We start from the raw sequence: 25,250 nt of genomic DNA, 5'->3' as shown, positions 1-25,250 counted from the left end.
CAATTTTCCATCTTCCCATGTTCAGGCCTGCCAACATACTATGACTTACATTTTTCATACCTTTCAGAAAAAAAGGAAAAATAAAGCTGATTCATTACACAGCATTTAGAGAGTCAAAAAGAACTGGGAGAATTTACAAAGTATTAAAAATAAGTGCTTACTAATGACAAGGTGTTGTGTAAATATGTCATAATAAAGCACTGCTGAATAAACACTTGATAACAGACAGCTAACAATTGTGGACAGTTCAAGTTGTGCTTATAAAAAAGTTGTGATACTGTCTTATGTAAAAAAACTATCAGGTCAAAAGCTTTTGCCACCTAGAGTTCAGAAGGACAGTGGGCTGGCTTCCCTGCTCAACTGAAGTCTAAAAACATATTTAATGTTCCAAGTGCAATGAGCTACTGATGTTGTATGAAGTTCTAAGGATGTGTTAAAAACTTTCAGATAGCAAAATAAAGATATTTACTTGGTTTATCTGAGTTGGGAAAAGAAAATGGGAACATATTGTATCAAATTATTTCCTACAGAATGAATATGGACAGAAAGCTTTGAAAACCCTACTTTAATTCCTAAACTCTCTACTGATTTCAGATAGAAACTTAATCATTCGGCCGGGCGCGGTGGCTCAAGCCTGTAATCCCAGCACTTTGGGAGGCCGAGACGGGTGGATCACGAGGTCAGGAGATCGAGACCATCCTGGTCTACACGGTGAAACCCCGTCTCTACTAAAAATACAAAAAACTAGCCGGGCGAGGTGGCGGGCGCCTGTAGTCCCAGCTACTCGGGAGGCTGAGGCAGGAGAATGGCGTAAACCCGGGAGGCGGAGCTTGCAGTGAGCTGAGATCTGGCCACTGCACTCCAGTCTGGGCGACAGAGCAAGACTCCACCTCAAAAAAAAAAAAAAAAGAAACTTAATCATTCTTTCTTCATTTAATATGGACAGAAACTAATGCTAAGTCCGATTACAAAAAAAGAAATCTTACAATATTAAATATTTATCAAGTAGGTCCCATATGGGTCAAAGGTTCTACAATCCTTTTTTAAAACTTTTCATCTTCGGCTGGGCACGGTGGCTCACGCCTGTAATCCTAGCACTTTGGGAGGCCGAGGCAGGTGGATCATGAGGTCAGGAGATCGAGATTATCCTGGCCAAAATGGTGAAACCCTGTCTCTATTAAAAATACAAAAATTAGCCAGGCATGGTAGCATGTGCCTGTAGTCCCAGTTACTCAGGAGGCTGAGGCAGGAGAATCACTTGAACCCGGGAGGTGGAGCTTGCAGTGAGATGAGATCACGCCACTGTACTTCAGCCTGGGCGACAGAGCGAGACTCCGTCTCAAAAAAAAAAAAAAAAAGTTTTCATCTTCAATGTGATACATATTGGAACAAATATGAGTCAGGTGACTTTTCCAAAAGACACAGTAAATTTGGTTTAATAAACTGTAGTACATAGATGCCCAAGCCTGGCCCCCTCAAGCCATAAGTTCTCTTATATGACAAGTACATGAATGACAGTTAAAACATGCTTAAGTGATAACATAGTTAAGCACTTTAAGCATTAACATGCTTAGGTAACTTAAACACAAATTCTGAAATCCTGCCATTCCTGTCTGAAAAAAGAATCTACAGCCATAAATGTGTGAGACTTAATAAAATCTCTCTGCTCACATTTTTGTTTTCTTCCAAAATCAGGTGCACAGGGGAAGGAAATTTCAACCTAGTACTCAGATATGAAACTGGCTGATCTGAAATAAAAGTGAAGGCATTGAATCGTGTGGATAATGACAATCTGGTTTACAGATATGGTTGATTTCAAACAATGCTTTCCACATGAAAGAAAAACAGCAATGTGTCACAGAGAGAATTGTGTTCTCTTGTAACAAATGGTCAGCCTTAAATCTCATCATCTTCTCTGCAACAAAAAGCACGGGAGCCTTTGCAACTAGAAAAAAATCGGTGTGCTTCAATTAGAATCACTGACCTTTTCTGAAGCATGCCTGTGCTTCTCTATAGAAATCAATGGAATAAAAGGTCATGTTGTTAAAACGTTTGAATACGACAATCTCTTTCCCAGGCAAAGGCAGATTCCTTTTCTTTGTAAAGTAACAAATTTGTTGTATAGAATGTCAAAAATTAAAACTACCTCAGTTGTAATTTAAAACTGACTAAAAAAAAAAAAAAAAAATCAATCCAATCACCAGAAAAAAAAGAAAAAAGCGGGAAAGCTGTCATTCTGTTACAGTCCATAAGATCTGTCAGATGAGTCTCTTTCACTAAGGCTATAACCATGTGTGTAATAGAACAAGAAGAGCATTCTAGAGAAAATGATGTTATTTCGAACTTCAGCTCTCTCCTTTACAAAGTGCTCTGGAGAAGGTAAGGCAAGCTCTGTGTCTGTCAAACATAGATGGTAGAGACTGGTGATTAATCTTCCACCATCATAACCCTCCAAAGCAAATGAACATGTACACAAACCCAGAGATTAAGAGCTGAGGAACAGAAGCCAAAGTGACTGGAATGTCACTGTTTTTTGGAGTATAAAACTATATTTGAAAGAAGAGCCTCTATATACCTTAGGAATATTTTACTGTATCAATTTCTTCATTCATGAAGAGAAAGGGCAAATTCTTCAATTATCTCTCAATGCATTCAGAAGGTAAGGGATGAACGTTATCAGTCATATAACTTCATTGTCCTTCTTACTGCCAATACAATGAATATCAACACTTTCTCCAAAAGACAATGAGCCCTCAAATTAGACCCGAGTAACCTTTCCTTAACAGGTCTGAAAAACTTACTTCCATGTCCAGACAATTTGGTGTCAAATGTCCTTCTGCCCAACAGAGTTTGAGAGCATTTACTCCAGTATGATCTATTGTAAAGCTGCACAAATGTCATTAAAACCTGAGAGCAGATTGCTACCAGTGTTACAAGTCTCTAAACACACCAACCTACAGATGTTAGTCCTTACCTAGCCAGTGTTACCCATCACCAGTGTAGCTCATTTGTGGTCGTAGATTTTAAAAGACAAAGTTACTAAAAGAAACAGTTCGGAAGAACAGAGAAGATTCAAAATAAACAGAGAACAAAAATCTACAAGAAAAATTTAGAGAAAGTATATCAAAGAGTCTGTTTCTGAGTACTTTTTATGGGAGTTGAGAAGAGATGAAATAAAATGGTGGTCCATTTAAAAGGATGTCCCTCCTCTGTCTAGACAGATGATACAATATAGTATCTAATACATTTGTTCACAGTACCCACTTTCTACCTCTTACAGAATGAATATTAGATTATCCACTTAGTTATACCATATGTTAGCACTGTTTCATATTGTTATTTAATTAGAAAAGCTATGCAAAAAGGGTTACACGGACCCATGAACAGGAATGAGACATGGATTAAAATTTTTTGGAAAAATGAGAGTGTTACTAGAAATACTGAAAATATACTTATCCTACTAATATGTAATTGTTCTTATATGAATTGATGCTGGAAGGACTACTGAACACGTTTTATTCTATGAAAATTATTAAGTTGTAGGTAAGTCTTCCAAGCTGTTTTTGGGGGGTGGAGTAGGGGAGTAGAGAAGGAGTGCAGGGCATTTTTTTTTTAATCCATAAGATAATTTGGTTAATGTCTCTATTGTAAAATTGATTACTCTGGTACTATAACTATTTGAAAACTGTCTATCATCTCTATTACACCATGAACTCCTTAAAGGTGATGGCAACAACCATATTTTGTATTACCTGCTGGTACATCTTTGCTGAGGGTAAAGTTAGAAAGGGCATAAAACAAACATTGAGCATCATGAAAAACCATCTGGGAAGATGCCAAACATCATTCTGTTCTTCTTTCATGACAGTCACTGCCTCTCAGCTCCAACAGTCAGGTCCTTGTTATGGTGTTTTTAAAAAATTACGTTAAAATACACACAAAATTGATCATTTAATCATGTTTCAGTGTGCAATTCAGTGGTATTAAGCACATTCACAATGTTGTGCAACCACTGGCACTATTTCCAGAACCTTTCCATTATCAAATATAAACTCCTTGTCAAGTTTTTAAAGTACACTTCTGATTCTGTTATTCTTCATCACAAAAATCTTTCACTGGGGCCCAATGTCAACTGAATTAAGACCAATTTCCAGGTTGGGCACGGTGGCTCAAGCCTGTAATCCCAGCACTTTGGGAGGCCGAGACGGGCGGATCACGAGGTCAGGAGATCGAGACCATCCCGGCTAACATGGTGAAACCCCGTCTCTACTAAAAAATACAAACAACTAGCCGGACGAGGTGGCGGGCGCCTGTAGTCCCAGCTACTCGGGAGGCTGAGGCAGGAGAATGGCGTAAACCCGGGAGGCGGAGCTTGCAGTGAGCTGAGATCCGGCCACTGCACTCCAGCCTGGGCGTAAGAGCGAGACTCCGTCTCAAAAAAAAAAAAGAGACCAATTTCCTTAGTTCAACATTCAAAATCCCCCATGACTTGGCCCTACCTAGTTTAATTTCTCATTATTTCTGCATATCAAACTCTGGTCAACTAGATGATTTACCATTCCCTAATTATGCTCCTGATAGTCTCACCATCTGGAATATCCATCCTCTTCAATGCTACCTGTCCAAATTCTTCTCATCCATCAATGCTCATCTGAAATGTCTTTTCTCCACACAATTTCCTTATGGTTTTTTTCTGCTTGAAGTAGTCTTTCCTTTTAAAGTCCCACACCACCTTACTATATTCTTTTGGCACATTCTACCACACGTTAGTTATCCTTTTACATCTCATCTCATCTCCCCCCCATTGATTACAGTATCTTCCTTGAGGGAAAGCATTAAGAGGCAGCAGGGCATGGTGGGTTGAGAGTACTCCTGGTCCATTGGACTATACAATACAGGTTCAAATCACAGCTCTGTTACTTCTAAGTGACCTTGGACAAGTTATTTACCTCTCTGAGCTACAGTTTCTTCATCTATAAATTGGAGATATGAATAAAGTATTTAGGATAGCATCTCACATATTACATTTTTAAAATGAAAATTAAATAAAAGAACAATACATCTTTGTATTTATCTCAGAGGTTAGTACAATGTCATATATAATAGTAGTGCTAAAGGTTTGACTGAATGAATAAGCAAGGTTAACCAGAGACTGACAAAAATGGTGGTTAGGTCAGGAATTTATCTGTTCCTGGATTGTTCTATCAACATTTCTTGGTTTTTCCTTTCTTTAAATTTTTGTTCTAGGCTTCAGAGATAAGAAGAAAGGATCAGTGATAGTGGGTAAGTGAAAGTTTTTGTTTTTGTTTTATTTATTTATTATTTATTTATTTTTTTTGAGACGAATTCTTGCTCTGTCGCCCAGGCTGGAGTGCAGTGGCCGGATCTCAGCTCACTGCAAGCTCCGCCTCCCAGGTTTACGCCATTCTCCTGCCTCAGCCTCCCGTGTAGCTGGGACTACAGGCGCCCGCCACCTCGCCCAGCTAGTTTTTTGTATTTTTTAGTAGAGACGGGGTTTCACCGTGTTAGCCAGGATGGTCTGGATCTCCTGACCTCGTGATCCGCCCGTCTCGGCCTCCCAAAGTGCTGGGAGCCACAGCACAGGCTTGAGCCACCGCGCCCAGCTTGTTTTTGTTTTAAATCATCAAATGTTTTTCTAGTAATTCAGTGGGAAACTAAAATGGGGGAGAGTAAAAATGAGAACCCCCCCAGTGCTCTCAGGATACCTTGGTTCTTTTGTATTTTTGGTGGGGAGATGGAGGCTCTCTCTGTCACCTAGGCTGGAGTGCAGTGGCACGATCACTGCAATCTTCACCTCCTGGGTTCAAGAGATTCTCCCACCTCAGCCTCCTGAGTAGCTGGGATTACTGGCACACGCCACCAAACCCGGCTAATTTTTGTATTTTTAGTAGAGACAGGGTTTCGCCATGTTGGTCAGACAGGTCTTGAGCTCCTGACCTCAGGTGATCCACCTATCTCAGCCTCCCAAAGTGCTGGGATTACAGGCATGGGCTACCATGCCTGGCCAGTTCTTTTCTGTCATTATACTTTCCAACCTATATTATTGTCATTATTTATGTGACTGTATCCTCCACTAGATTATAAACCTGGACCAGAAATCATCTATTGGTTCATTTACCAAATATTTATTTTGTACCTACTTTATGTCAGGCACTGTTCTAAGTACTGGTAATGTAACAATGAATAAAACAGACAGAATGTCCTGAATCTGGAAACATAGTTGATGTTTATGTTTACGGAATAAATGAACAGGAAGTTCTTACAAGATGGGAATCTTCAAAGCTCCCAGGATATAAATTTCTGGTCCTTAGTAGTACCATTATTGAAGAAAGAGTACACTTACATAAGCATATATACATTTTGTTTCCATTGTTCTTAGTTTTTCAATGACTCCTAAGATTCCCTGAGGGTTATACAGCTGTTTCAAAGCACTAGAGACTCTTACTGGCTGCAATGGACACATAGGTTTCCTCAGTCTTTATGACAAGAGATTCCTATTTAAAACACTGCCTGCACAGGCAAAACCTATCATACAAACAGTGACACTTCTGAGAGTGAGAACCTCACAATAATTGTGCCAGAACATCAAGTAAAATCCGAGACCATCTCAACAAACTGTGTACGGACACTCCACTAGACTTCTCATTTCCACTGAGTTTAGAATGTAATTGCTTCTAGCATATAAGACTCACACCACCCATGTTCGTCTTCATAAAATGCTAAGTTATGCTTTAAGTCAAAAATAAGCTTTTCCCAAACCAAACCAAATTTTTATTTCCAACCCTGTAGGTAGCTAGTGCTTTCTAGGAAAGGGCCTGTAAATGTGCATTGTAGAGCATCCAGAATCCAAACTGAAGCATAATAAATTCCGTTTTCTAATCAAACAATTAGAACTGGTTTCTCTTGATTTAAATTTCAGTAGGCTCAAAGTAATTAAGTACCAAACTCTTTTCACACAGATTTCCAAATAGAAACTCAAAAGTACAAAATGAAAAATGTAATCCTTTAAAAGCTAAAACATCAGCTCAGAAAAATACATAATCTTTAAAATTATTAAATAATATATTTCCTAGATAGATTAAAAACTATGAAGACAAAAAGTTAAAAGATACAGAGGTCATGATAGAAGTTATTGCTCCTTTCACATCTGACTTGTCTGTCCCAGATCTGTTGAACCCTGTAGGCAGATTTACAAAAACTTAGAGTCTAGATATTGACTTTTTTTTGTTGCTTCAAGAAGTTATCTAAAAATGCATGGTGTTTCAAAATCCACACTAAATTTTTGGGGAGCACTGATGTAATAATTTTATTACAGTTTCAGTCTCTTAAGGAAATACATGATTAACTGCATGAAACTATACACTGATACTCTTACTTTACATTTGATTATATCAAAATGCACATAGAACTCAAATTTTCTAAATTATATTCACTATTATATTAGGTTTAAAAGTGCCTGCTGGTTTAAAATGTTTGTCTATTAAAACTTGAATATGTAATATATATCCCAACTTTTCTAATCTTAGAAAAAGTGTAATGATGTGGTACTTTATGTACAGTGGATAATTATTTAGGATTATTTATTTTCCCTCACAACTTAATATAAATATATATTTTTGACTCGATGTACTGACCCATTCAACTAAGTATTAAAAAACTCATTAGATGTATAACAATATACTAAGAACTTGCCTAAAACAACAGAACTTCATACAGACCTCAAAATAGTTTCTTAAAAGCATAATTCCAGGATCACTTATTTAAAATTCAAAATATTACCTACCTACTCTAAAATCTGTAGACACAATAATCCTCCAAATTAAAAAACATCTAAAACCATTTGTAATGTGTGTGCCATATTTCGGAGATACTACAGAGGGAGCTGCTGACATAGATAATATAGTATGCTGAATTCATATAGTAACTTGAGGTCCTATTAATCTTTAATATTTTTATGTTTTAGGTAATAGGTTTTTTATTTTTCAAGGAGAAAAAAGAGAGTAAGGAAACTGAGGAATTTTTTTTTTTTTTTGCTTTGGCTGCAGCCAATTTATTTGTATCAAAAACATAGGACACATGGCCAGGCACAGTGGCTCATGCCTGTAATCCCAGCACTTTTGGAGGCCAAGGCAGGCAGATCACCTGTGGTCAGGAGTTCAAGACCAGCCTGGCCAACATGGTGAAACCTCGTCTGTACTAAAAATACAAAATTAGCCAGGCATGGTGGCATGCACTTGTAATCTCAGCTACTTGGGAGGCTGAGGCAGGAGAATCTCTTGAACCCAGGAGGTGGAGTAAGCCGAGATTGTGCCATTGCATTCCAGCCTGGGCAACAAAGAGTGAAACTCCGTCTCAAAACAAAACAAAGGACACAGAAAACTTTCCCATTTAGGACACTAAAAGAATCAGCAGTGAAGGCACAGCATATATGTAACTAAGGTATTTCTTACATTTTCATTTGATAGTTGTTCTATAATACAACTTTTCAGTATCCTGTACTCCAAGCTAAACCATTCCTTCCTAAAAAGTCGTTATAATCCTGTGGCCGCTATAGGTATGATTCCTTTTTATGTTAAAAGGATTCAGTTTTTTCCAATCGACACCATTACTGGTAAACGCTTACCTTTTTTCTATGCATGCTTCTACATATAGCTAAGAATTATAAGGCAGAAAACAGAAGACTACTGAAGTTTAGGTTTGAAAGATTTAATTTTTCCATCTGTAGTCAGTTAATTACTGTGAGAGTAATGTGTCAAATTTTTAACCTGAAGCTAAAAAATTAAGTGATATGATAGGACGAAATAAAGTAAAACATTTAAGTAAATGGTATACCAGAGGGTTCCATGAATATTTTATGACAAAGGCTCTTTACTTAAACATCTATGAACAATTTTGAGGAGGAAAATTTCAAAGAAACATTCTAACTGATGAAATGGATTGAAATTTGCTACCCACAGCTACTAAGCAACCTATATCGCTCATGGTTTTAAACCATAACTATGCTAACTTTCCCTCTGTTATTTGAAATAATGATGAATCAAACATCTCCTAGACTCAATTAAATTATGGCCAATAATAATAAGTGATTGAGAACTCTTATCTTACAGAAGCATATGCACAGTTTTCAAAGCAAGTACCAAAATTAATGCCTGATATAAACAATATGTGCCTGAACTATAAGGTAAAAAATGGATATAATGAATTAACTAAGTGTTCAATGAAGAGAACCTAAATATATTTGGCTTTTATTCAATATATCCATATTCACCAATTAACTTACATAGAAACATTCTTTCCTCACATATGGCCTATGTGCAGTAAAGGGTTAACTCAGCAGACCTGGGCTGTCCAAACCCTGCCCATTCCAAAAGTCTTCAAGACTGGCCCTGGACTTTTGGGAAATAACCTTAGGTCACTGCAATATCCACCTGATAATAGTATCTTAGTATACCTGGGGCTTTGGCCATGCCAGATAGTTTATGTTAACAATATGATACATGGTGAATACCTGTCTTTGCCTGGACCTTGGGCTATGCTGTATTAGTTTGACCTCTGGAGGGAAAGGGAAAAAGGAGGGCTGGAGACTGAACAGCTAAGGTCACTCACATGGGTGCTTCATGCCTATATGACTGACCCACAGTAAAAACCCTGAACACCAAGGCTCAGGTAAACTTCCCTGGTTGGCAACACTTGCCCATATTATCATATATCATTGCTGGGAGAATTAAGCACTGTCCATGCAACTACATTGGGAAAGGACAAATGGAACTTCATGCCAGACTTTCTAAATTGTTTTCCTTTCTTGGTTTTAGTCTGTATCTTTTTTGCTATAATAAACTGTAACCATGAGAATAACAGACGTCCTGGGCTCAGCTGATCCTTCTGCCTCAGCCTCTCGAGTGGCTGGGACTACAGGCATGTGCCACTACACCCAGCAAAATTTTTTTTTTTTTTTGTAATTTTGGTAGAGACAAGGCCTTGCTATGTTTCCCAGGCTGGTCTCCAACTCCTGGGCTCAAGCGATCTGTCCAGGGTGGCCTGCCTCAGCCTCCCAAAGTGCTGGGATTACAAGTGTGAGCCACTGTGCCCAGCCATATTACTTTTTATTTTTTATTATTATTTTTTTTCAAATATTTTCCATTCATGGATGCAGTCTCACATCTATGGAGGACTGACTAGCATTCAAGAGCTTTTGGTTTGAAAGATCAAAACATCCCAGCAGTGTTGATCAGTGACAATTCTATTACCATATAAGGTTTCCAAATCCTTAGCCAGCTTAGTTATCTTGGGAAGCTCTTAATTGTTCCTATTTTCTCAGGAAGTTATCAAAGATAACAACCTCATATGGAATTACCTACCCTCTGTGTAAGAATGAGATTTTCATTACCTCACTGGTGAATCAGAAAAAGTATCTCACTATTACATGGGTTTCCATTCTGAGTCATAGGTCTAAAGTATTAATAAAAAAGCCTAGAGTTTGAATAAACTGCATTATCACGAGCTTACCAAAATCAATGACTTAGGATTTCCTGTCTTTTATTTAAAGCTTTACCAAGTTAAATGCGGAATGGAAACTGGTGACACTTTGCCCAGGAATGTCAGTGAGGTTAACTTATGTCTCAGTTTTTTTCATGCACAGTCCCAGGAGCTATTACCATGCATTATTTTATTGTTACCATGGAGCTATCACCAGGCATTATTTTATCATTATTTTATAGTTCATTATTATTCACAATGTCTAACATACTATTTTTAAACATTAACAGTAGTAACAGGACAACGTTAAGGGCTCTATCCTGAGAATCACATAGGTAAGGGCTGAAAGCAAGACTACATAGTCAGAATACCTGGAACCAAATCTCCATCCCCACACTTACTAGCTCTGTGATCTTGGTCAATTTCTTACCTTTTGTGCCTCAATTTCCTCTTCTGTAACATGGGAATAATCATAATACCTTCCCCAGAGGATGTTTGTAGGATTAAATTAAACATGTGTAAAGAGCTTAGAATTGTGCCTGGCATCTGATAAAAACTATATAAGTAATGGCTATTAGGTCAATATCACCACTACCACCACCACCATTCTAAGGAACATAAGACAACTTAACTTACATTAATTCTATAATTTTTTATCTTACCCCAAGTGTTATAAGAAAGGGCAGTATTACTCTCTTAACTGACAGGCAGCTGTTGCATAGTGGTAAAAGCACTTCCCTGGGTTCTACTACAACAAAGCTGCCTCAATGGTTTCATCTGCAAAATGGGGATGGTAATAATCTATCTCATAAGGCTGTGTGGGGATTAAATATCTGTTCAGACGTTCTGTTCTGTGGCATCACCACATAGAGTATGTTGATAATATTGAGCTCTGCCAGACACTTAGGATTTCAAAATTACCTGGTTCCAGGTACTCAATCACTTCTGCAAGGATGAGATTTAAAATACTTGAAGGCATGAACCCCAAAAGGTGCTAGAAGAACAAATTAATTTTAAAAATTGTCCCCTTCTTTCACATTCCCTGGTTAGGATACATTTCTTCAAAATAGTCAATGTGTGGAGGTTGGAGTATGTCAAGGGCAGAGAGTACCTGAGAAAAGGAAAAAAAAAAAGTCAAATTTAGAGAACTAAAAAGGAAACAAAATTCAACATAAAAGCAAGTAAATACTAACAACTCTTTAATGATTTAAAGCTTAGTTACAATTGCCCACTGAAAATTAGTTCATCTGTCAAGAAACACAGTCCTAAACATTAAGATGGATTTGTAAACTTACTATCCAAAAGACTTACAAAATGACAGAGGCAATTGGATTACACCACACGCTACCAAAATCCCTGCACAGGAGAGTTTTTGAAATAAACGTCCTATTTTAAAGAATCAATGTTACTCTAAGAGTGTGAGGAGCCACATCTATCATTCATTCCTTTATTCTTCTGTTCAGCAAACCCTTACTATGTGCATTCTACCTGTCAAGCACTAAGCTTTTAGGTTATCCTGTTGAACAAAATAGGCATCATCCCTGCTCTCACAACTACAGAAGAGGTAAGCACTAAACAAACAAATAGTTACAGATATGTAATTACAACATCTATTACTCTGGAGGAAAAATGTAAAGAAGGGTAGAGAGAAAAAGCTTCCCTGGGTAACACTACTCTAGAATTTGAAGGCTGAGTAGGAGTTGGTCGGCGGGCAGACAGTGTAAAGACACTGAAGCAGATTCTAGAAACAGAAAATCCAGTGCTTATGGAATATAGAGGGTAGGAAGAAAATAGACTAACAAAGTAGAAGAGGAAGGTATGAAATACACTACACAAAGTCTCTTTAAATCATACTAAGCATTTTGATTTTATTCCAAGATTTTTGTAAGAAGTCACTAGGGTGAGGAAAAAAGACACGACGACGCAAGTCCTTTATAAAAGCAGCGTAGTACCCGTGTAACTTCTGCCATCAAAACATAACAAACAAATCCCCTCCCAGCTGTCTTGCTAAGCTAATGAGAAATACTAAGCTCAAAGGACATGGAAGAAACTACTTAACAGGAAATAAATTGTGTGGTACTAGTTAAAATTTTATGATCTGTAGCTTAAATTTTTTTTATTATAGAGAACTTCAAACATATAAAAGTGGGCAGAATAGTATAAAGAATACCCATGTAATCAATACCTGGCCTCAGTTATTCACACACGTGAACATTTTTATTTCATCTCTATCCTTTACTCTCCCTATATAATTCTCAAGCATATACCAAACTTATTTCAGTCATAATCAGTATCTCTAATAAAAAAAAGTTTAAAATTACAATGATCAAATCTAAAATGTAAATGTTTAAAAACATCATCAAATATCCAGTTCTCAAATTTCCTATTTTCTCATATTAAAAAGCAGTTTGTTAGTCTAAATCAAGAGCTAAATAAGATTCACATAGTACGATTGATAATCTAAAGGTTTCTCCACCATTTCTTTTTTGTTTCCTCTTGCAATGTATGTGTAGAAGAAACCTGGTTCATTTTAAAGGTTATTCTTGTTTCAGTCAAGCATTTCTCACTATAAATTTTAAGCAAAAATTTATTTTATGCATTAAAGCCTCTTGTAATGAAAAATTCTTCACTCACTTTCAAGCCAGTTAGAGGCTTTTAAATAGTTTAGATGTTTTTATAAGGAATATCTATCTTTCCTTTTGAATTAAAATGTTTATATTTAGAATTCTGGTATAAACAGAAAATAAGAGATTTTCCAGTTTCTTTGAAGAGTAATTTTTTCATATGACAGATATATTATTTCATTTCTATGTATTTTTTAAACCTATAATTAGCCAGCTATATTTTTTAAACCAATAAATTCACAAAAATTTCTCATTATGTACCAGAACAATTTTTAACATGAATATCTGACAACGAGGAAGGCAGTTAGAAATTAGTGTTTTACTTTACATCTTTCGGACTCTAAACTCTGTATCTGAACAACACACATCCTGTCTAAGGGGGAAACAGAATGCAATGAGTGACAGTGTCCATTATACAAAGCTATTTTACACTTCAAATCTATCTGCTATAATTAGAGGTTATCTAGAAGAAAGTGACAACCATACATTTTAAACCTTGATAGAGAAGAATGATGCTTTCTTACTCCATATTTGATGAGGCCTTTTGTAAAAAAGCCATATAAAATAGGGATAGACATTTGCACTACAGCATTTAGCTGTGATTGTTAGTTCGAAAGGTACAATATTTTAAACTATGCCTGGAATTTTTTTAAACGCCTGTTGTTTTATCCTCCTGCTCTTTCTACTCCAAAATGTTTATCAGAGGATGGCATTCTACAGTGCTTCTAGGTGGTAAAAACAGTATTTAGATCAGTAATGATCTAGGAATCTCAAAAGCACGTAAATGAGTAAGTGAGAAGGTATAGTGGCAGAGTTCGAAACTCCCGACTTCATTTAAATAGCTGGAGATCCTCTATAAACCCCACTAATATTTGAGGGAATAAAGTACATGAGATTAGCCTTAAGATATAAATAGGTGGACGCTTGTAAAGACTTTGGCTTGTAAAGAGTTGAAATATCCTCAAATATCACACTCTTCAAAGGATTTCAAATACAAAAAAACGCAAGTAGACTTGTCTAATTAAAACATGAATTAAAGTTATGTCTTTAAATGATAGTCATTGCCAAACACATTTCTTAACAGTGTCTCTGCACATTTCACAAATCTTTTAAGAAACATAAAAGCTCATTATGTTAGCTGCTTTTTAGGACTTCAACCTCCATGATGTTAGAAGATTCACTATAAACTGGTTACATAAGAAAACAGCTTCATTTCAGTCAGCCCTTTATCAATAAAATAATTAATTGCTGTGAATAATCTCAATCCTAACTATAAAGACAAGAAATTTATCTGTTCATTCACAGAATCAACATTTATTGAGTTTCTACTCTGCCAAAGACTCAAAGACAAGAATAAGACACCTATAAGGAACACAGTTAAATCCCATTTAGCAAAGGAGCTACTCTTTTCTCACTCTCTCCCCACAATAGATTCTAGATTCTAAGTTTTTTATGGTAGAGACTATATTATTATTATTATTTTTTATAGAGTTGTAGCATAAGGTATACAAATCTTGACTGTAACTTGATGAATTTTTATATACACACATATTTCCATGTAAATACCACCCAGGTTAAGAAATTAGGCATTTTAGCTCCTTTGCTTTGCTTTTCTTTTTTTGAGACGGGAGTCTTGCTCTGTTGCCCAGGCTGGAGGGCAGTGGCATGACCGCGGCTCACTGCAACCTCTGCCTCCTGGATTCAAGCGATTCTCCTGCCTCAGCCTCCCAGGTAGCTGGGACTATAGGCATGCGCCACCACGCCCAGCTAATTTTTATATTTTTAGTAGAGAGGGGGTTTGACCATGTTGGCCAGGCTGATATCGAACTCCTGACCTCATGATCCACCCACCTCGGCCTCCAAAGGTGCTGGGATTACAGGCATGAGTCACTGCACCCGGCCCATTTGCCCTTTTTTCAGTCAAAACCCATCCTGGCACTGTTTTTACTTCTGTCACCAAAGATTCATTTTGTGTGTTCTTGAACTTTACACAAACTGCATAATAAAGAGTAAAGTCTTTTGTGTATAGATTCTTTCATTTACTGTTATGCCTGTGAGATTCATTCATGTTCCTGTGTGAATCAGTGGTTTATCCTTTTTGGTGATGTGTAGTGTGCTATTATTCAACTGGACTATATCACAAAGTACTTATCCAGAGTGCTGTTGGCATACATTCATATTGTTTCCAATTTCTAGCTATTACGTATAATGCTGCTACAAACATTCTTATACACTCTTTTGGTAAATATATGCATTCATTTCTCTTGAGTGTATACTAAATAGAATTGCTGGGTCATTGGGTAGGTATATATTTAGCTTTAGTACAAATTGCCAGTTTTCTGAAGTAGTTTTACAAATTTATGCTCTCACTAGCAATGGATTAGAGTTTCAGTTAATCTACGTCCTTGCCAACAGTTGGTACTGTCAGTCTTTTTAATTTCAGCCAGTCTGTTGGGTACATAGGGTTAACTCAATGTCGTTTTAATTTACATTTCTTTGATGAATAATGACTTTGAACACTTTGAAATGTTATCCTCTTTTGTGAAATTTTTCATTAAGTCTTTGGGCAAAACATCTTCAGTTATAGAAGCTCTTTATATATGATACTTAGATATATAATTCAGTCTGAAAAATATCAAGTAAAACATTTATTTCTAATTGTCTTCCTCAAACACTGAATATTTATTTTAAAAATTGTTCTAGCCCATAATGTATCTGGAAATAAGTATTTTATTGGATATATGTCTGAGGTCTGTCTTTTCATTCTCTTAACTTTTGATGAACATTTAGTTCTTAACATTAATGTTAACAGAAATTAACATTTTTTTTTTGAGACGGAGTCTCGCTCTGTCACCCAGGCTGGAGTGCAGTGGCCAGATCTCAGCTCACTGCAAGCTCCGCCTCCCGGGTTTATGCCATTCTCCTGCCTCAGCCTCCCGGGTAGCTGGGATTACAGGTGCCGCTACCTCGCCCGGCTAGTTTTTTGTAGTTTTTAGTAGAGACGGGGTTTCACCGTGTTAGCCAGGACGGTCTCGATCTCCTGACCTCGTGATCCGCCCGTCTCGGCCTCCCAAAGTGCTGGGATTACAGGCTTGAGCCACCGCGCCCGGCCAGAAATTAACATTTAATGGTGTCCAATTTAACAATTTTTTTATGGCTGTTTTATCTGTCCAGTTAAGACATCTTTGCTTATCTCAGTCATGAAGATATTTGCCTATGTTTTATTCTAGGAGTTTTATTATTTTACCTTTCATATTTAAGTGTATGATCCATTTTGCATTAATTTATGTATATGGTATATGGCTAAGGTTAATTTTTTAAATATGGATATCTCATGGACTCAGAACTGTTTATTGAAATGGTCATCCATTCCCCACTGGATTATAGTGGCACCTCTCTTGCAAATCAGGTGAACATGTATGTGGTATGCCAGTTTACAAACTTTCTGTTTCTGTTGCTCCTTGGATTCAGTCTCAATATCGGACAACAGTCTCAATACCTGGTAGTATGAATTTCTAACTTGATTTAACTTCTTTAAGATTGTCTGGGCTATTTTAGATCTTTTGCATTTCCATAAGTTTTAGGATATTTGTCAATTTCCATCCACATATAGACACAAAACCCTGCTGGGACTGTGATTAAGATTACACTAAAATGTATAGCTCTACAAGCGAAGAAAAGACCTATCAATCACATTGAGTCTTCCAATCCATGAACGTGGGAGACTGTATTATTTTAAATGTGACAGTAATCTGCCCAGAACCACAAACTTTAGGCACACAGCAAACAAAACCAAATTCCTTGAAAAGTAACATACCCCTAGAGCATCCTTTGCTTTTTCCAACTCCTTAGCAGCACAACAGTTATTATTAGTTAGCACTTAGTATTACCAATGTCTGAACAGCATGTCTGTATTAAGAGATACGCCATATCAGTTTTTCCCATATTGTATGATTCTGTAACCTACTTATGAACCCAAAGGGGTGTTGTATGAGTTAGGTCAGACTATACAAAGGAAAATGAATGAAGTTTCTTTGTCTCATTCTAGCCCTCTCTGGAGCACTCCAGAGCTAGGACAACAAAAAGTAACCCCAAGAGAGAGATCACAGAAGTTATCATTCCAGGCCCTTAGATTTCTTTTTTTGTGTCACTTTCATTCACTCACTCACTCACTCTTCAAGTAGAATGGCTGCCTACTGTGTACTTAGTGTTACTGTCTAAAGACAAGAAAAACATCCAAGACTTGTGTCACAGGGGCTCTTGGCAGGAATCAACAGACCCTAAGGGGGCTCTAAATGGGCTTTAGAGGACAAATGAAAGCCTAAAATGACATTAAAATTGTATATATGTGCATTTTTCTGAGAGGATTCATAGCTTTCATCTCAAAGATCCAAAAAACCTAAATCATCACCTTCCCTGCTGATCATATGATAACTATGCATGTATATACACACAAGCACAAATGCATAGGTGGGTAGACAGAAGATTCTGCCAGATTTTACAAAAGCTCAGATAGATACTAGTAATAAGCCTAAACACCAATTTTTAGAAAGCTAAATCCATTTCTGTTTCCGAAGTTACTTCATCAAGGTGAATGTGTTCTTCAAGATGGCGAAGTAGCTACTCAGATGTGTGTGTGTATGTGTGTAAAAATTCAGTCAGATCACCTGAAATCAATGAATTTGATACAGTGACTTTGAAGTTTCCTTTCAAAAGAAAATCCAAAGCCTCTCAGGCTTTGTTACTATTCTTTGACACATAAAAAGCCATCCAAATTAAAATCCAACCTTCCTACAATGACCAAAATCTTTCTAAATGCCATTTTTGTCATGACATTCCTTTCTGCTTCAATCAGATCTTGTTCTCAAAAGGCTCATATTAAGATTTTTCTTCTCTGTGTTTGACGCATCTTTGAGTTTCTAAGTTCACAACAATTTTTCTCTCTTCTTAATATTATGGTACTTGCCTGACACCTGAGAAGCTTTAAAAAATCACAGATACCTGGGCCTCAATCCCAGAGATTACAACTTAGTAGGTGTAAGGTAAGAACCACCAATCTGTGTTTTAAGGCACCCCTCTCCAGGGAATCTTTGAATACATTTCTAGGTTTTGGTTGTCCAGAGCTTTGCTATGCACACAGCTGTCCTGGCTTAATGTTTAACCAGGGAGGCAACACTCCCATAGTACTTTTATCATAGTAGTTATCACATTATGAAAATAATTTCAACTATTTGAAGATAAAGACACCAGAAGCTAATGTAGTTTAGGCATATAGGATGTGCATAACAAATATTTACTGAATTAATGAATATGGGTTCTACAGCAAGACAGATTTACAGTCCAGTCTGTGCCACCTTAACGTTGGGCAAGTTACGTAACTCCAAGCCTTTGGTTCCTCCTCCACAAAGTAAGGTTAACAAGCTCTATCTGACAAGATTTTTAAGGAGTAAATTAATTAATATATGTAAAGCATCTAGCATATCTCCTGACACACAGCAATATTAAACACACCTCTTCAAAAAGGAAGTGTTTTAAGTCTTTATTGTATCTTCCACATGACCTAGCACTGCACTCCTTACATAGGACACAATAAATAAACATTTGCTGCCTTAACTAGATCAAATACCAGTTGTCTCTTAGACTGGCATTCCACACATACTAGGTATGCTGGCCCTGAGATCCTTTTGGAAATAGATCTCAGAGATAGCAGAGATCCATTATATATAAAATAATGGTGCTGTGCCATCTTCAACTATGTGCCTCACTTTTAAACACTTTCACAGATGTCACAGGCACTCTTCTATGATAGAGCTCAGCAGCTCCAAATAGTGGTTGTGTGTGTGTTGAGCAGATTTATATGCATTAAAAAAATTTAATTTCTGCAACAATCATATACAGTTATTTCTGCTTTTACCATGCCTGCTTCAAAAATGAAAAAACTTAAAGCTTGGAGAAGTTAACGTCCAAGATGCAACAGTAAAAAACAGTAGAACCAAAATTCAAACCTAGTTCTGACTTTAAAGCACAGCTCTTAGAAACTATATTAGAATTGCTTGTATGTTTTAATTGGTGGGATTTCCACAAATTCAGTTTATTTTTCTTACACTGCTCCCTTTGACACTGTCTTTGTAACTTAATTAGTTATTAGGAATGAGTCTTGAGCAAAAATACCAACTAGACAAACAGCAGTTTATTATACCACCCCTCCTTTATAGAAGAGGCCAAGGTTGGTCTGAATATAGTAAGCCATTGACATCATTAGTAAGCAAATTTCTTTTTTTTCTTTTTTTTTTTGAGATGGTATCTCGCTCTGTGCCCAGGCAGTGTCGTGATCTTGGCTCACTGCAACCTCTGCCTCACAGGCTCAAGTGATCCTCCCACCTCAGCCTCCTGAGTAGCTGGGACTATAGGCGTGTGCCACCGAACCCAGCTAATTTTTTATTTTTTGTAGAGACAGGGTTTTGCAACGTTGCCCAGGCTGGTCTTGAACTCCTGGACTCAAAAGATTCAGCTGCCCTGGCCTCCCAAAGTGCTGGGATTACAAGCATGAGCCACTGCACCCGGCCCTTAGTAAGCAAATTCTTTTTTTTCTTTTTTTTTTTGAGATGGTATCTCGCTCTGTGCCCAGGCAGTGTCGTGATCTTGGCTCACTGCAACCTCTGCCTCACAGGCTCAAGTGATCCTCCCACCTCAGCCTCCTGAGTAGCTGGGACTATAGGCGTGTGCCACCGAACCCAGCTAATTTTTTATTTTTTGTAGAGACAGGGTTTTGCAACGTTGCCCAGGCTGGTCTTGAACTCCTGGACTCAAAAGATTCAGCTGCCCTGGCCTCCCAAAGTGCTGGGATTACAAGCATGAGCCACTGCACCCGGCCCTTAGTAAGCAAATTTCTGATGCCACCCTTGAGATGTTTCTTCATCATGGATACCTTTACTTGAGTCTCTGACAACAAAAGAAGGTCTGCACTCTTTGATACTGAAGTGACACACTAAGGTAAGGTCAAGAAATAAAGAACTAGACATTATTCTAAATTATTTCTAAAATCTGAGGAATTGGTAGTAAAATAGTAACTCAAGTGGTATTTTGTTTTGTGTTGTGGTTTTTCTTTTAGAGATGGAGTCCTGCTCTGTACCCAGACTGAAGTGCAGGGGTGATCATAACTCACTGCAACCTTGAATTCCCGGCTCAAGTGATCCTCCTGCTTCAGCCTCCCAAATAGCTGAGACTACAGATCTGTGCCACCACACCCAGCTAATTTAAAAAATTTTCTTCTTTAGAGATGAAGTCTCGTTACGTTGTCCAGGCTGGTCTTGAACTCCTGGACTCAAGTGATCCTACCACCTCAGCCTTCTAAGTAGCTAGGATTACAGATGCAGCCATTGTCCCCGGCTTCAAGTGGTATTTTGAAATGTATTAAAACAAGCACATTGCAAGGCAGTTCCAATTGACTAAAACACAGCAATACCCTTTAAAAAAAATTAAGGCAAGAGAATTTCAAGAGGAATAATCAATAAAATGAAATATGTCAAACCAAGGAGCTTCGAGTAAACCATACGGTAAGTTTAGTACTCCAGTTTTAACAAATACCTCAAACTTTTGCAAATTTGCTTCTTAAGTGAGACCAAACTTTTGGCCAAAGTTCTCAAGTTTTTTGTGCAAATAAGCACTCAGACTCATAAGAAATCATAATTTTTTTTTCTGATAAGTTTTTATTATGGCAATTAAAAGAGCATAGGTTGAGTATTATATAAAGAATTTGAGGCAGTTTTTCTTTTCACATGAAAATGAAAACATATTCTAATGCTGGCAACCTCCAGGTAAATTTTACATGTATCAAATTTTTAATTCAGGATTAGTTGAAGGGAAGCTCTGTCAAAACACAACGAGTCTATTTGTCTGTAAGTCTTCACATCTCTAAATACAGCCAAAAATAAGCTAGCCTATGTTAACTTAAGGGATGTACTGTTTTTAAAGGAGAAACTGTTTCCCACATCTCTAACTTAATCTCTGATTTAAAATATTACGAGATAAAGATAGAGCACTTAAAATCAAGGGCCAATTATTTCCACTTAAATCACTCACTACATAAATCACTACACTCTATTTTTGTGTTGAATATTAGTATTATTCCTTGGCTAAATATCAATATTTGCTTTGCATCAATCAATATTTATCTGTCAATCAATCAATCTTAGAATTCACTTGAATTCACTTACACTTGCTCATTGTTCAGTCACAAAAAGGGTCCAATTTGTCTCAGGTTTCCAAGCACCTCAATAAAAACCTTGGTTGTGGTTTCTATTAATAACCTATTTTCCCTACAAATACATGTTCCTTTTCTATGGGCTTTAAACATATTTAATAGCTTGTATTCTTAGAATTAAAAAAGACATTCAGATTGACAAATGAGAGTGCACACCACATTCCAGAAGCCAATGTGAAACTCCTGATTTGAGGTTTAGAGCTTGTGCATGTCATATAATTCATAGTGTAATTTTCAAACCTTCAAATAAAATGCTCATAAAATGGACTCCCCAGGTGTGTCTAATATGCTAAGGTTGAAAACCACTAATCTCAATAGTGAAAATTTAAGACAGTCATAGAAAGACATAAAGAGTATATATAAAAGGAAAGCAAAGCACTGAAAGACTACAGCTTAGAAAACTCTGTGTGTGTGCATCTCTTCCAATAAGAATGCATGAATTGAAAACCTAACAATAAGTATTCTCCTATAACCTCACTGGTGCGCTTATTTCTTTTCACATTTTGGCATAAAACTGTAGCCAATTTCCAAATTTTACTTATAGGTGCCCTTTTAAACTCTCATTTGCTCTTTACTAATTGAATGCAGGAGGCTTAGGAAATAGTTTCCCCCAAATACCAATTTCACTTACATTATCATGCTTAAAAAAACACAACATCTTCAATTCCCGGAAGACCCTTTTGCAAGAGACCAGATTCTGGAAGACGTTGGGCATCTTTTTGAGTGCTACTCTCTTTCCATCTCTTGGATCTGTTACTGACCTAAAGAAGCAGTATTTGGGGAAGGGGGAAAAAAAAAAACAGAGAAATCAGTTCCACACCTTGTTTTCCAATGTTTCAGATCATGACAATATCTTTATCTTAAAACACTCAACATTAAGTCCACTTAATGAAGCTTAAGGTGTCAGTGAGAAAGATAAAAAAGTACAGACTTACAATTAAAGAGAATGTTTGGTCACCCAAGTCATCTGCCATGCTTTAAAAAACAAATTCCCTGTCTAAATTTATATAAACACTTACTCTTTCTGAAGTCACTTTATGGTATTAGTGGTAAAGCCATTTTAAAGACAGGAAAAAACAAACATACAGAAGCAGCATAGATAACATTAATTTGATAAAAGTTAAACTAGTTTTATGCTTTATTTTCAGAACTACATTGAGAGGGAAGACATGTTCAAACACAATTTAAATATTTTGATATCTTATGTATATGAACATCTTTTAGTAATACGGATTTCAATATAAGTAGCACTTGAACAATGTCCCCTCCTTAGAAGTCTGGGTGCCAGCTTAGGGATCCCTCTAGCTCCCAAGTAATGATAACTTCATTCCTTTTATTTCCTAGCTCTTAGTGTGGTAGTTGCTTCTTGTAGTTACTATCTCTTTAACAACTATGTCCCCCTCTACCTGCTCCTTTTAGCCTTCTAACACCTATATAACCAATTTCCTGTATTATATTTCCCTATGTTTGAAACAGGAATGTGGTTTCTGTTTTTTTGACTGAACCCAGTTGATACATATTAACCAAATAGTTAAAAGACTATCAGGCCAGGCTCAGTGGCTCACGCCTGTAATCCTTGTATTTTGGGAGGCCAAGATGGGTGGATCACTTGAGGCCAGGAGTTTGAGACCAGCCTGGCCAACATGGTGAAACTCAGTCTCTACCAAAAATACTAAAATTAGCTGGGTGTGGTGGCGGGTGCCTGTAATCCCAGCTACTTGGGAGGCTGAGGCGTAAGAATCGCTTGAACCTGGAGGTGGAGGTTGCAGTGAGCCAAAATTTCTTGACTGCACTCTAGCCTGGGCGACAGAATGAGACTCTGTCTCAAAAAAAAAGAAAGAAAAAATAAATACCAATAAATTGAGTATACATGGCCAATTGGTCATTTGGCAAATTGATTTTCCATGAATTAACTAACCTAGAGCTTTTTTTTTTCCTTCTACCTATCATACTAAGACTGGTTGTTCTGGCAGAATTTATTTCTGTCCAATTTCTTTGGCTAGATTCCTGCCTAACATTTTCAGCTATTATTCGTTCAGCCCCTGTTCTGATCATCCAATGCTCTGAGTATTTATTCCTCCTAAATTTGTGTCATTTTAAAATTCGAGGCTGGGCTCAGTGGCTCATGCCTGTGTCCCCAGCACTCTGGGAGGCTGAGGCAGGAGGACTGCCTGAGATCAGGAGTTTGAGACCAGCCTGGGCAATACAGCAAGACTCTGTCTGTATTTTAAAAAAGCGAAAAAAAAAATTGATTCATGTGGCATTAATGTCTCTTTCTAAGTTATTAATTAAAGTTTAGAATAGGACTGAGAATAGATCTCTGCAACAGATACAATACTAGAAATCATCAACAAGACTGACATTCAATCATTAATCTTGGGTATGGATATTCAGTTACTCATTCAATGAACTACAATCACTCAGGAAATCAGACACTCATCAAATTGCTTTCCTGAAAACAAAAATTCCTATTATCTACATATCTGTCTAAAAACCAAATCAAACTTCTTTATGGATTCATTTTAGTGATCACTACTTCCTTTTCTAAGTGCTCATGAAACTCTGAAATTATGTATTCTAGTATTTTTTTTTCCTTAACATGGTGCTATTTCTATTGAGTATTCTAGTATTTTTTAAGAACACGATGGCTTCACTTTCTTCCATTGGCCAAAATTTTGATAAAACAAGTATTATCTATTATCATTATTTTTTAGAGACAGGGTCTCACCGTCACCCTGGCTGGAGTGCAGTGGCACAAATATGGATCACTGCAGCCTGGAACTCTTGGGCTCAAGTAGTCTTCCTACCTCAGCCCTCTGAGTAGCTGGGACTACAGGCAATTGTGAGTTTTCAATAGCTTCATATGTAACTCAAGTAGGCCGGGAGACCTAACATTCATGACTGTTGCTTAAAAAATACCAACCCAGGCAGGGTGCAGTGGCTCACCACTGTTAATCCCAGCACTTTGGGAGGCTGAGGATGAGACAGGAGGATCACTTGGGGCCAGGAGTTCTAGACCAGCCTAGGCAACACAGTGAGACCCTGTATCTCACATACACACACACACATACACACACACACACACACACACACACGCACACACACACCCCAGCCAAATCTGCAATACTGATTAAAATCCACATAAACTAGAAAATAGGAGGGGACACTGATATATTGCTATATTCAAACTATTAGTCGTACTTTTTTTTCTGTTTAAATATACTACTTCAGTATCTAGCTACTAGAAGAGAAAAATGTCAATGAAACACGAAAAAGGGAAAACTTCAGATAACACATTGTATTCAACTGTCACGTCTCTTTGGTCTTCTCTAATCTAGAAGTTATTTGGCATGTCTTTCATGACTGCCATTTTTGAAATATACAGACCAGGCCAGTTACCTTGAAGACTAGCCCTTAATTTGGGTTTGGTGTTTTCTCATAGCTAGATTCAGATTACCCATTTTCGACAGAAACAACAAAGAACTGATGCTTTCTCAGTGCATCATCTCAGGAAGCATATAATGTCAATATGTCTCATTACTTATCACTTGAATGAGGTGTCTGCCAGGTTTCTCCACTATGAAGTTACTATTTTTTTCCCTTTGTAACTGTGTAAATATCCTATTCCTCACTGAACTTTGATCCATTAACTTTAGTATCCATTCACGATTTTTGTCGGAATCAATTATTACGATGGTTGCCAAATGACAATAATTTTAATATCTTTAACAGTTAGCCGGGCACAATAAATACTAGTTTTTAAACATGAGGTAAACTGATTTAACACAATGCCCTTTCCAAAGGCCTCATACAATACTTCTTCCTGACTTCTGACTACTACTTACTGGTCACCCTATTATGGTTAG

General features: G+C 37.2%; 1 protein-coding gene across 2 annotated transcripts in view; it reads right to left on the bottom strand.

Annotated features, from left to right (window-relative positions):
• Positions 1–25,250, bottom strand: part of NLK (nemo like kinase) — a 157,002-nt gene that overhangs the window by 53,470 nt on the left and 78,282 nt on the right. For both annotated transcript variants that reach the window (XM_033184362.1, XM_033184361.1), the window contains exons 2-3: positions 22,016–22,145; positions 11,553–11,608 (exon numbers count right to left, since the gene is read on the bottom strand). In XM_033184362.1, the coding sequence (XP_033040253.1) occupies positions 11,553–11,608; positions 22,016–22,145 (186 nt within the window). The remainder of the gene's footprint in view (positions 1–11,552; positions 11,609–22,015; positions 22,146–25,250) is intronic.

The sequence above is a fragment of the Trachypithecus francoisi genome, unplaced genomic scaffold (assembly GCF_009764315.1).
Source record: "Trachypithecus francoisi isolate TF-2019V2 unplaced genomic scaffold, Tfra_2.0 Lachesis_group20, whole genome shotgun sequence".
Lineage (NCBI taxonomy): Eukaryota > Metazoa > Chordata > Mammalia > Primates > Cercopithecidae > Trachypithecus > Trachypithecus francoisi.
Note: the sequence above shows the minus strand (reverse complement) of the source record. Positions and strands in the feature narration are given on the sequence as shown.